Source organism: Dicentrarchus labrax, unplaced genomic scaffold, assembly GCF_905237075.1.
Source record: "Dicentrarchus labrax unplaced genomic scaffold, dlabrax2021, whole genome shotgun sequence".
NCBI classification, from domain to species: Eukaryota; Metazoa; Chordata; class Actinopteri; family Moronidae; genus Dicentrarchus; species Dicentrarchus labrax.
The window spans coordinates 9,776,197-9,793,553 of NW_026136720.1; the positions used below are offsets into that span (position 1 = coordinate 9,776,197).

Below are 17,357 nucleotides of genomic sequence, written 5' to 3' on the forward strand. Positions count from 1 at the left end.
TTTGACTTTTCAACTATACATTGTCAAACATTGCATGCATACGTGTCGAGGATAACACAAATAAAGTTAGAAAAATAATTAATTTCCATTGTGATCGTCTTTCCAGGATGATAAGATGGTAACGCAAGTCACAGATGACTTTTCTAAACCACCATGAGGCTATCTTAAATTTTATTATATTAATTGTTTTGGTAGGAGAATAAGAAAAGAAGTCAAACAATACATTTTCATATGAAAGGGTTAATTCAGAATCAATATATTGGGAAATAAAAGCACAAATATCTCTCCAAGAAGAACAAAAATAGAGACCAAAATAAATTACATAAATCTTTTGGAGCCAATTGACAAGATGAGAATGTTACCTTAGTGTCCTTTTTTTTTTTTTTTGTATATATATATCTTTGTAAAATTAACTTAAAATATATAAAAATTATGAATTATTTTTAAAAGTCACTTCTTTGACCTTAAATAGACTCCATATTTGTTTCCAGTCCAGGTCTGAACAGATGTTGTTCCAGTAATAAACTACATTCAACAACAGAGACCATTTCTTTTTTAAATAAAGAACAGTTATTATTCTTTTTTAGATGAGAAACAAAAGTCGACCAGCAGCATTATCAGCAGGATCCAGCTGTAGTAAAGTCGGTTTAGACTACCGAGCGGATTTTAACAACAGTGCTTTACCTACAATGACGTGTCAAAGTATCTTCAATGAAAAGGTCTATTAAAATTATAAACGGGAACTGTGGATTTAAAAAAAATAAAAATACACCAGTTTATTAGCTAGAAAGGTTTAGATTAAACTTTGTGGTCAGTTTGGAGGCTGCAGTTTGTGATGTTGTTGTATTGATGTTTACGGAGAGATGTTTCTGTCTTTTAGTCCACTCTAAATGAGCTGAACAAAATAAAAAAAAACAACATCTCTTAAACAGTTATACAATAAAAACTTACTCTGTAGGATGTATCAGGACTGTCGTGTTAGACTGCATTAGTTTGAACTAAGTACTACTCACCTACTAAACTGGAAGCTGAGTGTATGCATGTGAGAAATAGGAAGTTTGTTCCATCAAAATGAATCAATATGAAACTTGAATGTAACTCAGAGGACAGCAACAATAGTGCTATTGTCTACTTTCTATATCTACCAAAGAGTTTATTGTTTATCTTGTACTGTATTTTTTTATACCTCTTTATTTTTCTACACTGTTTTGTAAGCTGCTGCAAATTCAATTTCCTTGCGGGAGTCATCCCAAAAGGATCAATAAAGAGAAGTCGAAGTCTAACACTATATAGTCACAAATACAAAACTCACACACCAAACAAAATGTTTTACCTGCACGGAAAAGTAGGCCTTTTATTCTGATAATGGTTACCAATGGTTACAGTCATGTTGATGTTTTTTTTACCCAGGTTTTTAAGTTCTGAGATATTGCACTCACACACTTAATTTACCTTAAAACAGAAATACAAAATGCAGTGCAGCTCTCAGCCATGGCAACAGTTGGTACCCTAAAAACATCCAAGCACAACTTTCTTATGATCGTCCAGTGTTGTTGCCTTTAATCTCAGAAAACTTTATTTATTTATTTAACTTTAAACTCAAATACAGTTTTCATAAGTGGCTCTAATTTACTCTTTTATAGGTATTTGATTCAGGTGTGCTGTTTTTGTTTTTGTTTTTTTTATCCACTCGGATGTGACATCTCTGTCTAACAGAGACGATCTTTGGCGGGAAACAAAGAGAAAACACGTCACTTCCGCTTCGAGGGACGGAAGTTGTTTTTATGGGAGTTTTATTTGTATCAGTACCCTCTCCCGCCAAAGTTACAGTCCACACAAAATAAACTATCAAATAATAATTTATGTCCCCAACAGAGGTGTAACTTACCCAAACAGCAAAACGATACGTGTGTTCCTAATTTATCACCAAAACATCTAAAAAAAATATATATATCTTAATTTGAAAATTCTCCATGTGTGTGTGCGCCAAAGAGTGCTTTAAAACACTGACCGACAATCTCACTACCCAGGCTGCAATAACTACTTTTTAAAGTAGTGGCTTCTTGTTTTGTTTTTTATGTCTAGTAAACGCAGCCAGCAGCTGGAGCTCCAGCCTGCGGACAGTATGTACCTCTGTGTGTTTTTAATGGGTGGAGACCAGAGATCCTCCTCCCCAAAAAAAAAAAAAATATATCAGACAAACACAAGTCAGCTTCACCAGCAGCAGCTAACTATTAACCGTTCATCCTCACAGGCCCGTGGAAGCTGAACATTATCTGAAAATAGCAAGGTAAGTGGTAAATTAGCTGGTTGGGGATCAGTTTGAGTGTCGGCCGTGAGAAGTTGTCGCTAGCGTTAGTTAGGATTATTAAAAAAAAAAAAAAAAAAGAAAAGGTGAGCCATATTGTCTTCAAACTCCCTCGACCGTTAGGCGGACGGTTTGGGCCGAATTACTTATAAACCACCGATAACCGTTGGAAACCGTTGCTGTGCGTCGGCGGTGACGTGTCTGTATGGACGTCTCATGTAACGTTTAGAAACATCGTCAAAACAGGCAAACGTTAGCCTAACTTATGGCGTCTGAAGGCTAAAACAGCCACACAAGGGCTACAAAGTCCAAACAAACAAGCATTTTTTAAATTATTATTATTCTTTTTTTGGTTAAAAAGTGAGTCAACAGCGTCGACAAGTTAGCGCTAAAATGTACACGAATCTTTTAACTTAAAAAAAACCTTTTAACGTGCCTTTACGTTAACGTATAGTTTACGTAAGCGTCAGCCGTTACGAAAACATACAGGTTGAGTTAAGCCTTTAGCTTTAACTACTCCTATTCTCCTATTAGTGTATTTAATGTGAAACTGTACCAGGATACAGAGGGTGATAATGTTGTTTACCCATCAGTTAAATGTCACCACAGCTGGCAAACACGTAATGTGAAGTAACATGGTGCTTAATGGCTGAATAACGCCTTTGTGTGGGCATATTTTCTACAACCTTTGAACACATCATTGACGAGGCCTAAAGCACTGTAGGTGCCAGGTGAGGTACTTTAAAAGTCTACTTTTAAGAATATGGAGGTCATTATTTTAACCTGCCAGCTTATGTTCAAAGTCCAGAAGACATTAATGCTACTTCAACAATAAACATTTGATGTTTCCGCAGTTTAGAAAGTTTATAAACTCTTGTCTACTATTATAACTTGTTGTGCAGCTCTGGCAGACTGTGAACTGGTCTGCCTTGTTTTAGGATCCGCAGCACACCCAAAGCAAGCTCCTTTTATTATCTTTAGTGAACTGTGTGCTTACTATATATACATTCAGTTAAAGCACGACTGACACTTTATAATAAACATTTTGTTTTTGTTGTTGTACTTGTTTCTGCAGCTGCCCTCTTTAACATACAAGGCATACATACATACAAGGACAGGAATAAACTGTGCAACAACAAGCACAGACACAGATCTCAGACGGGGTTTACATCATTACAGAAACTACTGAATATACCCTCATAAATCTGTGTTTATTGTGTGTCTCTTATGGTTATTGTGTCATTTATTTATCTTCCCAGAGAGATGAGTCAGGCGGAGCAGGAGCCTGAGGACGTGACTGCATACCTCAACGATGAGACAGTAGCTTCAGGTAAGTTTTAGTTGCTAAATGTGCGTTTGGCAATTAGGAATTTCTGTTTTGTCACGCCAACGTGTTCAAGGGTTTTAGTTTATTATTGTTTTTTTAGTCAAAGAACTCAATAAGATAAGATGTACCTTTTATTAATCCGCCGTGGGAGAAATATAAGTGACACACAGCAGCATTGGGGAATATAGTGCAATAAAAAGACTTCAGTGTACAAATACAATCTTATCACAATTAAGAATATTACAAATTATAATAGAAATATCAAACTATAACTGAAAAATATACACTATATGCAATGTGCAAGTACAATGGTGTGCAATTTATAATTTTTTCAAGCAGCTTGACTAAAAAACTAAGCTGTACATGTGCAATTTAAGATAAATAATATAAGTTTGTTTGAATTAAACAGTCTTAGTCAGCGTGGGTGGGAGGTACTGGGTGCTGTGGCGTTGTGGGACAGATTATATAGAAATAAGGATGCTGTATTGTACATAAAGATTTATTTCTGCACCAATCAGCTACTATAATGGTTAACTTAATATGTTCAGATTCTAAAGGTTGGCGTTCCCATGAGGCAGAGTTGTTGTTTACCAAAAGACATTTTAAAGGACCAGTGTGTAGGTTTTAGTGGCATCTAGCGGGGAAGTTACTAACTGAACACCACTCGCATCAGTATTTGATGACGTGGGAATGAGAACAGGCTGTGAAGTGTGTAGGAGAAACTAAGGTAATGAAAACATGCATATGAATATTATATTTAATTACTGCCAGTAGATCCTCCTAAATGTTAGACACAGGATCGTTTTAAAGTATTTCATGTGAATTCAATAAACTCAAACAGTTATAAACTGAATATCTTGACTATTTGTTTGATAAAATAAGTGATTGAAGTGATGAGTCTTGTGTACAAATCCACTGTGGGGATGCAGGATGTTTGGAGTAAGCCTGAAATTATTTATTGATAAGTCAGTCTGCAGAAAATGAATGGGCAACTATTTTGATATTAGATTAATAAAGTAATCTTTCAAGAAAAATGCCACGTTTTACGGGTCCAGCAGCTTAAATGTGAGAATTCACAACTTTTTCTCGTCTTACATTACAGTATACTAAATATAGTCATTTAAAGAACCAGTGGGTAGGATGTTAGTGGCATTGAAGCAGTGAAGTTTCAGATTGCAACTAACTGAGCAACGCTTGCAAAAACAATTCCTATATTCAGGTCATTATACACTAATGAAATCATACCTATTTTCTGATGTTTACAGACCAAACAATATTCGAATTTAGTAAATTATTATGTTGATTAATTTTGTAAATAATCGGTAATTGCAGCCCTAGTTTGGAGCATTTTTTTGTCCTCTTACAGGATTCCTACGTGTCCTGGAAAACCTGGAAACTTAGGGACTAGTTTTCCAGTCTTATTATTTGTTATTTGGCAGTGACATATTGAATCTTTAAATGTTGCTCTTGTTGTCTTGGAAATGGACTAAAATGACCTAGATCTAGGAAAAATATATGTTATGTAATTGTATTTTAGCTTAAACCAAGGAGCTTATTTAGTTAGTAACTTAACAAATTTAAGGTTACGATTAGAGGAAAACTGTAGTAAAATATTGCCAATTCACTGGAGACTACAGCTTGGTGAGATCAGTCATGAATGCTAAACACCTACCTGTAATGAACCACAGATAAATGAGCAAGAACTGTCCTGCATTGTCAAGAAAAAAACTCCTGGAAAGTTCCTGGAAAATGAATCCCTAAAAAGAGTGGGAACCCTGTTTTATTCTTTGTTATTTGGCAGTGACACATATTGAATCTTAAAACGTTGCTCTTGTTGTTTTTAAACCAGACAACAACAAGGACCACCCACAGACGCAGCCGGGCATGTTGGGCAGGTTGGCGGGGGGCTTGTACGGCGCCACCAAGGGAGCTTTAGGAGCAACCGTGGGCGGCGTGACCTGGATAGGAGGAAAGAGTCTGGACCTCACCAAGACTGCCGTCTGCTCTGTAGCCGCTGTGCCTGGGATCGGAGTGGGGCTGGTTAAAGGAGGCGTGTGTGCCGTAGCTGGAGGAGTGACTGCTGTCGGCTCTGCGGTGGTCAGCAAAGTTCCCGTAGGAGGAGCCAAAAAGAAAGACAAGTCTGACTGACGGCGGAGGAGAGGAAGAGCGTGAACGCACGCAGATGAGATGTATGGCTCGACGTGTTTGCCTGTTTTTTTACATCGGTGAGCAGGAAAAGAGCAACACAGGACTCAAAAAGGTTTAGTGTACACATTTTGGTGAGGGGTTTTTTTTTTTTTTTTTTGCTTTAGTTTTCTGTTATTTTTATTGGTAAACCCACGTTCAAGGACCCTGCAAAGCAAGAACTAACAAAGACTCTTCTGCTATGTTGCTTAAAGTAAAACTCACCAAAATATTATCACACGTGCCTGAAATTGTTCAAATAAAATGTCCATGTTTCATTTTTTGATAATAAGCCACAACACTGTTTTTCACTGCTGTGACAGCTGTTACATTATTTGTCACAACAGTGTCAAAGAGAGAAGTAAATGCACTTAAACTTCCACCCGCGAGACAATCTATAACTGACTAGGAGTTATGTTGCTTGGAGGTATTGGACTGGCGACGGAGAAACGTTGGTCAGAAAATGTGTAAAGTGTTATAAAAATCACCTTCCTGATGTCTGATCAAAGGCGTGATTTAAACAGTCCAATGTAATATATCTCAACCACGTGCTGAATATTTCACTGAACTAATGTGACAGTTTTTCCTCTGAAGTCGCCCTCTGGTGGTTGTATTCTCAAGATCACTGGAAGGCAACTAACTAGTGCTTTTGATACATAATCAGATTTCTTGCTAAAATTCTTTGTCATAATATAAAAAAAAAGTCAGAGTATTTTGTTGATTTGATTTTATACATTACACTTATTTTTGACTAAATCTATATTTTGATAGTTACTGTGACGTGTTGGTAAAGGTCACTCTCTGTGAGATATGTAACATTTTTCCTTGGGTAAAAAATAAAGCTGTCACTTTTGGACACAGAAGCTTTATAATAGCATTAATGATTAGTTCTCAAATAATGCTTTTCCATATTCCACAGGGGCCACTGTGTTTACTGTGTTTTCTGATGGCTGGACTCGATCATTTTTAAGCTGACATTAATAAGACATTTAAGTAAACATTTCTGTAAATCTACCTGTAGTATAAAATTACTTTCAAGCCTTGTACGAAAACAAAGGTTTCAAAGCTTTTATCAGTGTTGCAGAATGTTTGGAAGTTTGCTGTTTGATGAGAATTTATTGAAACGTGGCAATGATATATTCAGGACTTGTTTTAAATAAAACATGCTGAAGGTTGTCTATGTATTGTGTTCGTGAAACATTTAATGTCTATAAACCTTAAGACTAAAGCGGTCCTAATGTTAAAACTGTCGGTGCATTAGTAGGGCCTAGGAAACGTGGGGGGGTTTCTGTATATCTCTGTGTATCTTGGTTGTTATAAGACCTTCTACCATAGAGATGTTATCATGCTCTTTAGTTCATTAACTATATAACCGTAATGCTCTGATCTGTGAATATAAAACTACACAAACAAGCTCTGCATCAGTCATCAGTCAGGAAAGAAGTTATTTTCTACCCCAAAAAGTTTGAATTAACTATTAAATTAAATATAGATGTGCACAGTGGATGACATCTTTGAGATGCTGTATATAGAATACTGAAATAGTGATGCACCATTGTTGCATTCATACATAATTCAAATATTAAATACAATTAAAACTAAAAAACAGAAGAGTAGAACTTACATTTAACTTAAAAAAATAAGGATATAGCCCCTCACATGATAAAGCTTTATCCAAGAGTGGTTGGATTTCATTAGGACAGTGTAAGTCTGATAAATAATGGGTATGTCTATTGATCAAGGTGACACAGATACAGTATTGATTACATACATTTTTTGAGATCACCTTCTCTGAGGTCACATTAAGACATTTAGGTAAAATGGAAAAGTTTCTCATTCACTGTCAATATTTCTTGAAAGGTTTATTTTACTTTAAAAGCGTCCTTTTAAAAACCATAAGTTAAATATTACTGCCAATAGCCGACCGTGAAAAATATACAGTATTCACAAACATAATCAAAGTATTCACATCACATCAAAGCCAATATTTTTAAAAGCTACATATTTGACTACAGTACACTTTTGGCTCTTTAGACAATATACACTTCTCATAATCTCAATCAATCTTAATCAATCAGGCAGTGTAGGAGGTCGGACCTGTGGCGTTGGAGGGTATTGAGGATACGGTGGAGAAACCTGTGGTTCCTGAGGAGCTGGAGATCCCTTTGTCATCTGAGCTCCTACCTCTGTCCCAACGAAGCATCCTAGCAGCACTTTGGTTAACAACAGTTTGACCTGAAGAGCCACCAAGTGCGCACCTTCAGTGTGCTGCCACATTTATATGTGACTAGACTTGAAACCCTGCCTCTGAGGCCAAATCACAACCAATCACAGCTTCCTATCCTTTCAATAGCCAGTTAAAAGCTTCAGGGGTGTATTACGTAATGTTGTTTTTTTTTACATTATTCAGCTGGATAAGCCATTTAGTAAGTTCACAAGATCAGTTGTATGGGTGGGTCATGGAGATGGGACACGTGTCCTAACAGATCAGGTCACTGGGGTGGTTTGACATTAAAGTATTTATTGACAAGTCCAACATTTGGGTCACAAAAACCTTTATTAAAGGTCTTTGTGGCCTCAGGCTTTATTTGTTACCAAATGTTTATTTTGTTAGTGCACCATAGAAACCCTTATTGATCTTTCCTCTGAATCTTCAACAAAGTTTGCCATATCATGCACTTCAGCCCAAACTAGGTCTGTCTATGTGTCGCTGCTGTTTCCTATTATAAACATATTCACTCATATTACCATTATTTAAACACAACCATGCTGCAGTCTCCTAAACAGAGATCTTTAAATCCACTGCAAGACTGCGAAGGTTCATGTCAGCATAAATATATTTGTAAGTCTAGAAAGACTTTTAGATATGACTCTATACAGTATAATTATTGCAGTAGATAACATGATGAGTCTTTTATTATCTAATTATCTCTGCCATACACTGACATAGGTAATAATGATGATAGTGTGATGTTTTTACTGACTGAATTTGAAAACCTCACCTCTATAACCAGTCTTTATTGCTTAAAATCTGAATATTTCACTGCGTGGTAACAGAAAAAGATTTACCTTTTTATTTTAATTTTGTAGACAAATTATTAGAATGATTTAATGTGTGCAAACGATAATCTCTTGTGTTCTAAGATCGCTATTATCCACATGATGCAAACTAATAACCTCCCTCACTTAGTTTTACTCATATGTAACAGTAACAGTGTAGAAACACTCCATGCCTTCATAGTTGGTTAGTTTACTGCAATTCCTTTGAGGAGCTGAACTTGGGAGTCCACTTTTTTTGTTGTTTTTTATTTGTGCCATACAAATACAGTCTATCAATCAATAAATTAGCATATCCTCATTTTCTTACAGGACTTTATGTGTGCATTTCATGGAATAGACATTAATGCGAAACAAATAAAAACAATATAACTGAAGAGAATATTAAGCAAACAATAGAATATTAATTGAAAAAAGAACACAGATGAGCATATATCTATGAAAATGTCGATTTCTAGCTGTATTTTTGCTGTCAACTTTCCAAAAATAAATAGCTCATTCACCTTTTGTTGTCAGTGTTTCACGTTTGGGGTTCGTGGCTGCAACCATAGGATTGTAATAGTTTTCACTGTTGGGATTACAGCTTCCTTCTCACCAAATCTCCAGTGATAAACTTCACTTTAGCAAAACTGTAAATATCTCAACTCAGTGGTGTGCTCATTGAACGTACAGAGTCTTTAAAATAGCAGTGATTATACCTGTTTAATAATTAGAATTTGAACTCTTGTAGGGAGTCTTTAAACTGCTGATTAAAACAATCAGTGGGAAATTATTCTAGTTTTGCAATATTGACCCATTTTCTGAAATCATTCTTGTAGCAGATCTCATTTCTTTAGGAAAATGAACCTCTTTAGCATTACAGTAAAATAAAATTCACATTATTATTATCATACTTTATTGTATTATAGACGTTATTTCTACATAGTTACACATCTCTCTTTGAACTTGTGACTTTAAAGAACTCTCCCAAGACTGAACAAACAGACTGATTGTAGTGGTCATGTGACATGACTTGTCAGAACAAATCATGGAGCTTCTCCACAGAGAGTTAGTAATTAAAGAAATAATGAGATCCTTCCTTCACTACCCTACACAGGATCAGAGGTGGAAAGTAACTGGAAATTAAGTACATTTGCTCAGTGGTGCATTTATACTTTAAGTGTTTCTATTTTGTGCTACAGCAGCATATTTCTACACGCTCCACAGATTAATATCTTACATAGATAATATATGATAAGCCAATAAATATGAAGCTGAAAGATTTAATTACCCACTCTTTTACACATTAACCCACAAAGGAGGACTTCTTTATAATGTGCCATTTTACTTTTGACAATTTTACCTGCATTTTGCTGCTAATACTCTCTATTTTTACTAGTAAAAGTACAAATTCAAATGCAGGACTTTTGTATTGTATTTTACATAGTGGTACTACTATATTGCTTAAAGGGTCCTCGATCACTGTACTACTTTGTGTGTTTGCTGACAAATACTGCCTATACACCCTGGTGAGATGTAAAAATATTTCATTTTAAGGATTTAAATCTCAGTTAGGTCCAAAATAACACTTATGAGTAACTTACAGTAGACAGTAAGACAAAAATCACAACTTCTTGTAGTTACATCTTTTATTATTTTTTGGAAACATTACTATAAACAAAATTCAGTATTAGTACCAAAAGTCCATGTTTATTGGAATGTCAGAAATTCTGGAAAAAAAGTTTCAAAAGGCCATACACTACAGTTTCAGCCCATCTGTTGTATCTTCTGTGGGTTTGAACAACTGCTTTTTAATCTTTTAATTGCATTTTGGAATACCCCTGATTTTCCAATAATAAGGTACTCCTGTGCAGTCCAATCCAATACTATATTCAATGTCTTTTTTGTTGTTGTTGAGAGAGAGAAAAATGACACACAGGAGTTAATTTAACCATGTGGTTATTGTTTTTGCTGTAGTTAGTTGTGGTATTGTGCTGAATTTAATTATGATGAGAAATGTTTCTAATATTGTGTTCACATAAATGAGGGCTAACAAAACAATAGAAGCACTTTTAATATAATGTAATCCAATAAAACGCAGCAACTGCATACAGCCTCAGACATTACCAGTTAAATCGGCACCTGGCTGACACAATGTCAACAAAATTGTATTAAATTGAAAAGGTGTTCTTTATAAGATGAGCATATCACAGACAGTTTTATTGAATGCAAACGTCCTGCAGCACATCGTTGGCTCTTTACTTGTCTTTTCGCAATCACTACAAATAAGTACTCTACATGGTAATTTTCTTTTACCACTAATACCGAACCATGTTAATGTTTCAAATCTATTACTGAATGTTCTCAACCAAATTCTTGAGCTTGGCACTGTGCTGTTTACTGCTCAGGTGCGACCATAACCACAGGTCCAACAGAAGCCACAACCTTTGGCCCAGATGTCTCCTGGTTCACAGCCTCGACATCTCTCTCTGCAGACAGACACACAAACATGGTCAGATTCAAGTACATATTGCTCCTGAATTATGTAGATTATAAATTCATCTCTTACTTTGTCTTTGGCATGATGGTCCACAGTTGCGACCCGGTGCAGCAGCACAAACAGATGTACTGCAGTGAATGTACACCTGGGCAAGGAATGAGCAGTGTTGGCAGAGTAATGCAAAACTATATTTTGCTACAGCAGTTTCTCATAAGTGGATATATTTATTACCTGTTCCCTCAGGGGTTCCATGGAATTGGGGTCCACAAAGGTAAACATTTTGAAAATGAATCGGCTGTAGTGGCTCGGGAATTCCAGCAGAGGAGAGGAGTAATCAACAGGAACCACTGCGGACAAGTAGCGATCATCCCTGTATGGACACCTGGAAGGAGAGCAAATTAGGTTAAGGCAATGACACTGAAATTAAAACAAATTTAAAAATCAACATTATCATAGCATTAATTTCTCTATTCACTATTACTAGTGAGTAGACTTGACAGGGGTGTAAACTAAATTGGTGTTTTAGTTACCCGTCTATTAGAATGTCCCACTGTGGCAGACTGTGAGGGTTGGGGCTTGTGGTTGTCCAACAGCGACCAAGAGTCAGGACAAGGAGTGGATCTGTCTTTTCAAGGAGTTGAACCTCCACGTACACAGGGTCCCTCAGTATTTTGGTTACAGGATAATCTGTATCCGTATAGTAAGAGGTATAGGCCACATCCACTGTGAGAGCAGAGATCCTAGTTAGTCTGTAGACAGTCAACATTATGAAATCATCTGCTGCCAGGCTAACATACACTTACCTTCATTACAACCCTTTGTACTGCATTGTCCGTTAGCCAACCTCAGGTGCACTCTGATGGGTCCCAGAGCAGCAACTGGTAGAGGAGGATTATCTAATGGTAACACCTCTACAACCAAAGTTTCAACAGAGGTTCCGATGTATCTACACTGGAAGAGCAAGCTGAAAAAGAGAACTAGCATTATGTGTCTAGGTCAACTTTTGTCTTGACACTACAAACATCTTTAAGAAGAGGATCACCTACTCATAGTGGCTGTCCCTGGTAATGACTCCAAGAGGCCCAGCATCAATTTCGAATGTGGAGGTAATCCTGTTCTCGTAGATTATAACACCAGGCTCCTCCTACAAAAGGTGAAAAAAGGTGAAAAAAATTGTCAGTCTTTTAAAGTTGTCTTTATTGGTTGTAAAATAGAAAACAATCAAGGTCTTACCATAACAACAGAGCCACAGGCAGTTACAGGAAACTGGTAGATGGCAAATTCTGAATTAGAGTCGATATGTGTACAGCCATAACCTTGTCCCAACAGTGAGATTGACTCGAGGTCAATGTTGGGCAGAGTCGCATCTTTGGCCACTACCACAATGAACTGGGCATCCTTGGTGCACTGGACAGTCACTGGTGGCACAAAAACAGGCATTGAAGGGTTAAAAGATCTCATTTTGTCGACCAAAGACAATGTAATAAGTCCACAGTCATTTGAGGAACTATTTGAGCGTTTACTTAGGATGCAGCTGTGCCATCATATTTTTTAACAAAATATAAACAAAGATACAGGAGACAAAAGCTACTTTATTTGCAACCCTATTTCCTCTTTGGCAAACAATAACTACCTCAACAAAAACCCACCTGCTTTTCCAAAGTAACACTGTCGGCCATCAAAGCAGCAGCCAATCGCTTCACATGCAGCAGCAGAAATACCAGAGCCTCCACATGGGACTCTCTGGCCTGCTGTCACCTCACAACTTTGGTAAGAAGGCTGCTTTGGCTCACTGGTCTGTGGTTGCTGTGGCTCTTGGGGATGCTGTGGTTGCTGTGGCTCTTGGGGAGAGTAAAGTCCTCGAGGATATGCAGGAAACTTTGGTGATTTACGATGTTGAGGAACCTGTGGTCGTGGAGGAATTTTGATCTGTGGCTGTTTAGGGTACAGAGGAACCTTCGGTGGTGAAGGAGGTTGAACCGGCGGCGTTTTAGGGTATTGAGGATACGGTGGAGAAACCTGTGGCGTTTTAGGGTACTGAGGATATGGTGGAGAAACCTGTGGCGTTTGAGGGTATTGAGGAACCTTTGGCGGTGTAGGAGGTTGAACCGGCGGCGTTTTAGGGTATTGAGGAACCTTCGGCGATGTAGGAGGTTGAACCGGCGGCGTTTTAGGGTATTGAGGATACGGTGGAGAAACCTGTGGTGTTGGATCATACTGAGGATACGGTGGAGAAACCTGCGGCGTTTTAGGGTATTGTGGATACGGTGGAGAAACCTGTGGCGTTTGAGGGTATTGAGGAACCTTCGGTGGTGAAGGAGGTTGGACCGGCGGCATTTTAGGGTATTGAGGAACCTTCGGCGATGTAGGAGGTTGAACCGGCGGCGTTTTAGGGTATTGAGGATACGGTGGAGAAACCTGTGGTGTTGGATCATACTGAGGATACGGTGGAGAAACCTGTGGCGTTTGAGGATACTGAGGATACGGTGGAGAGACCTGCGGCGTTGCAGGGTATTGAGGAACCTTCGGCGGTGTAGGAGGAAGGACCTGTGGCGGTTGAGGGTATTGAGGAACCTTCGGCGGTGTAGGAGGTCGGACCTGTGGCGGTTGAGGGTATTGAGGACCCTTCGGCGGTGTAGGAGGTCGGACCTGTGGCGGTTGAGGGTATTGAGGAACCTTCGGCGGTGTAGGAGGTCGGACCTGTGGCGGTTGAGGGTATTGAGGAACCTTCGGCGGTGTAGGAGGAAGGACCTGTGGCGGTTGAGGGTATTGAGGAACCTTCGGCGGTGTAGGAGGTCGGACCTGTGGCGTTTGAGGGTATTGAGGAACCTTCGGCGGTGTAGGAGGAAGGACCTGTGGCGTTTGAGGGTATTGAGGATACGGTGGAGAAACCTGTGGTACAGGCTTCTGCCAGGATGACTCCTGAGCTCCTACCTCTGTCCCAACGAAGCATCCTAGCAGTGCTAGTGCCACTAAAGACGCGGCACTCCAGCACTTTGCCATGGTTAACAGCAGTTTGACCTGAAGAGTCACCAAGTGCGCACCTTCAGTGTGCTGCCACATTTATATGTGACCAGACTTGAAACCCTGCCTCTGAGGCCAAATCACAACCAATCACAGCTTCCTATCCTTTCAATAGCCAGTTAAAAGCTTCAGGGGTGTATTGTGTAATGTTGTTTTTTTTTTTTTTACATTATTCAGCTGGATAAGCCATTTAGTAAGTTCACAAGATCAGTTGTATGGGTGGGTCATGGAGATGGGACACGTGTCCTAACAGATCAGGTCACTGGGGTGGTTTGACATTAAAGTATTTATTGACAAGTCCAACATTTGGGTCACAAAAACCTTTATTAAAGGTCTTTGTGGCCTCAGGCTTTATTTGTTACCAAATGTTTATTTTGCTGGTGCACAATGTACAGGATTTTGATTTGGTTTAGCTGGAAATTTGTCTTACACCAATAACTCAAGAGTCAAAGGTTTAGATGTCACAGAGACTGAGGACAAACCACAAGACAGGCGACATGTAGAGCCCTTTCCTCGGAATCTGGAACTAGGTTTTGCCGTACATGCAAAACTGTAATAGTTAGGTCAGTGCTGCAAGCAGAACATTTACAATGAAGATGGCTGCGACTGTGTACTAAATGTAATTTTACTGAGCCTTCCTTCAGCCTGCTAGATGTTGTTTTCACTATTATTAATGGAACAAACTAATGGAAAGAACCCAAGCTGAGTTCTTGCAGCGCCAATGAAGTATCCAAAATGCCCAGCTCAGACAAGTAGTTAGGTTTTAGGAATGTCCATTTTAGGAGCACTTTGTGCAATCTAATTCACATGCTGTGAACCCACTTGATTAGAGAGATTTCAGTGGTTAATGTAGGGAAGTCTGCCAATAACAAACATCTCCAACTATAACTGGTTTAATAGGTTCTTCTAAAATCAGGTGTGGACAGTGCACTGTATAGAAAATTGTTTACTTGAATAAAATATTACTCATGTAGCGGTCACTTGAGTGTTTGTATACTTTGAGCCAAGCTTATTTCTACGTTCTGTGCAAATTGTCCAGTATGATATTTTAAACTTTTTCTAAACTAATATGCCATTCCAACAAGACCCTCTTCACTTAAATTATGGTTAATCAAATAAAATGTATTTATAAAGCACATTTAAAGACCACAGCAGGTACAAAATGTTGTTTTCTTTAGAAGCCTTTCTCAAAAAGGTTGCTTTGTGTAAACAAACTAATCAATCAAACTAATTCTGTATAATTCTACTTAAAGACTATGTAACCTTTGCTTAAGCGGCCCTCAGGACTACAGACCGGTGGCTCTGATGTCCCACATTATGAAGACCCTGAAGAGGCTCGTCCTGGAGCAGCTAAGGCCTATGGTCAGGCCTTTAACTGATCCACTACAGTTCGCCTACCAGCCCCGCCTGGGAGTTGAGGATGGCATCATCTACCTGCTGAACAGAGTCTATACTCATCTGGACAAGCCGGCGAGCACTGTGAGAGTCATGTTCTTTGACTTCTCCAGTGCTTTCAACACCATCCATCCGGCTCTACTGGGTGAGAAGATGGCTGCGATGCAGGTGGAGGCCCCCATCGTGTCCTGGATTGTTGATTACCTGATGGGCAGACCACATTACGTACGCCTACAGAACTGTGTGTCTGACAGGGTGGTCAGCAACACTGGGGCCCCACAGAGGACTGTCCTCTCTCCCTTCCTCTTCACCCTCTTCACCTCAGACTTCAACTATTGCACCGAGTCCTGCCAACTTCAGAAGTTTTCTGATGACTCAGCAATAGTTGGTTGTATTGAAAAGGGTGTTGAGAATGAATACAGGACTGTTGTGGGCAACTTGGAGTGAGCTGAACCATCTGCAGCTCAATGTGACAAAGACAAAGGAGCTCATAGTGAATCTGAGAGGGGCGAAATCACCAGTGACCCCTGTTTCCATCCAGACTGTGGACACTGTAGAGGAGTATAAGTACCTGGGGTTGTACTTTAATAATAAGTTGGACTGGACCAGAAACACAGAGGCGGTCTACAAGAAGGGCCAAAGCCGACTCTTTTTCCTGAGGAGGCTGAGGTCCTCTAACATCTGCCGGACGGTGCTGAGGATGTTTTATGAGTCTGTTGTGGCCAGTGCGATCTTCTTCGCTGTCACATGCTGGGGCAGTGGGCTGAGGGTCGCTGACAACAACAGACTAAACACACTGATCAGGAGGGCCGGTGATGTCGTAGGGGAGCAGATGGACACTGACGACCGTGGCAGAGAGGAGGATGCTGTCCAGGCTTCAGTCCATCTTGGACAATGTCTCACAAACACATTATTAAACTGTACATTTTATCTTTTATATATACATAGTTATATATGTTGTTTGTATGTCTGGAGTTTGAAACAAAAAGAATTTTCCCCTGGGATTATTAAAGTATTTCTGATTCTGATTCTAACAGATGCCTTTTAAGCTACAATAGTAGTCGCAGCATTACAGTGAATTTCCCTTCAATTTAAAGATACAGTTTTGCTTTAAAGACCTGTTTAAAGGCGATTGTGTGTGGTTTGAGTCCTCAGCACTAAAATAATAAACCGTCCACCACTGTAGTCTAAAACAACACATTTTTAACAGCTCACTATACTGCCCAACAAAGCCAAAATGCAGTAATTGAATATTTAGTCAAAATGTAATTAAGACCGGAAACAGATTTATTTTGACATATAAGATTTTATATGCCGGACACAGTCCAAAGAAAACCAAACCAACCAAACAGTCAACTGCAAAGCTAACGCAAGCCAAGTCCTGTTAACCTGTCTGTTTCCTGCCGTTGAAATACTTCAAATAAAAGCCGGGGCTTTTATTTAATCACTGAACTCAACCTGCCTTTATTTGGGACAGGCCTCTATATGGGACTGGTCTTTAATTCAGTTTATTTAAACCAGTATCAATAGTACTTGTAGCTATAGAAATTAGGACGAATCATTAATTTGATAATTTGATACTT

The 17,357-nt window shown here is 38.8% G+C and overlaps 2 protein-coding genes across 8 annotated transcripts; one reads left to right on the forward strand and one right to left on the reverse strand.

Annotated features, from left to right (window-relative positions):
• Positions 1-2,126: 2,126 nt before the first annotated feature.
• Positions 2,127-6,995, forward strand: tmem263 (transmembrane protein 263). The gene is made up of 3 exons (XM_051382355.1): positions 2,127-2,290; positions 3,568-3,638; positions 5,485-6,995. Exons 2-3 carry the CDS (start codon positions 3,572-3,574, stop codon positions 5,781-5,783), a joined length of 366 nt encoding a protein of 121 aa, XP_051238315.1. The 5' UTR covers positions 2,127-2,290; positions 3,568-3,571; the 3' UTR covers positions 5,784-6,995.
• A 3,520-nt stretch (positions 6,996-10,515) lies between these two features.
• Positions 10,516-14,464, reverse strand: LOC127353250 (zona pellucida sperm-binding protein 1-like). 7 transcript variants are annotated; one of them, XM_051382353.1, is made up of 10 exons: positions 14,185-14,464; positions 13,633-14,031; positions 13,005-13,554; positions 12,589-12,773; positions 12,402-12,499; positions 12,159-12,319; positions 11,886-12,078; positions 11,587-11,737; positions 11,425-11,500; positions 10,516-11,344 (listed from the first exon to the last, which is right to left on the reverse strand). In XM_051382353.1, the coding sequence occupies exons 1-10, from the start codon at positions 14,416-14,418 to the stop codon at positions 11,253-11,255; spliced, it is 2,139 nt and encodes a 712-aa protein (XP_051238313.1). In that variant the 5' UTR covers positions 14,419-14,464; the 3' UTR covers positions 10,516-11,252. The 7 variants fall into 7 exon arrangements, with proteins under 7 accessions (XP_051238313.1, XP_051238312.1, XP_051238308.1 ...); XM_051382352.1 differs by having other exon boundaries at positions 13,633-13,953; positions 14,107-14,464; XM_051382348.1 differs by having other exon boundaries at positions 13,633-14,055; positions 14,107-14,464.
• Between the last annotated feature and the right edge of the window lie 2,893 nt (positions 14,465-17,357).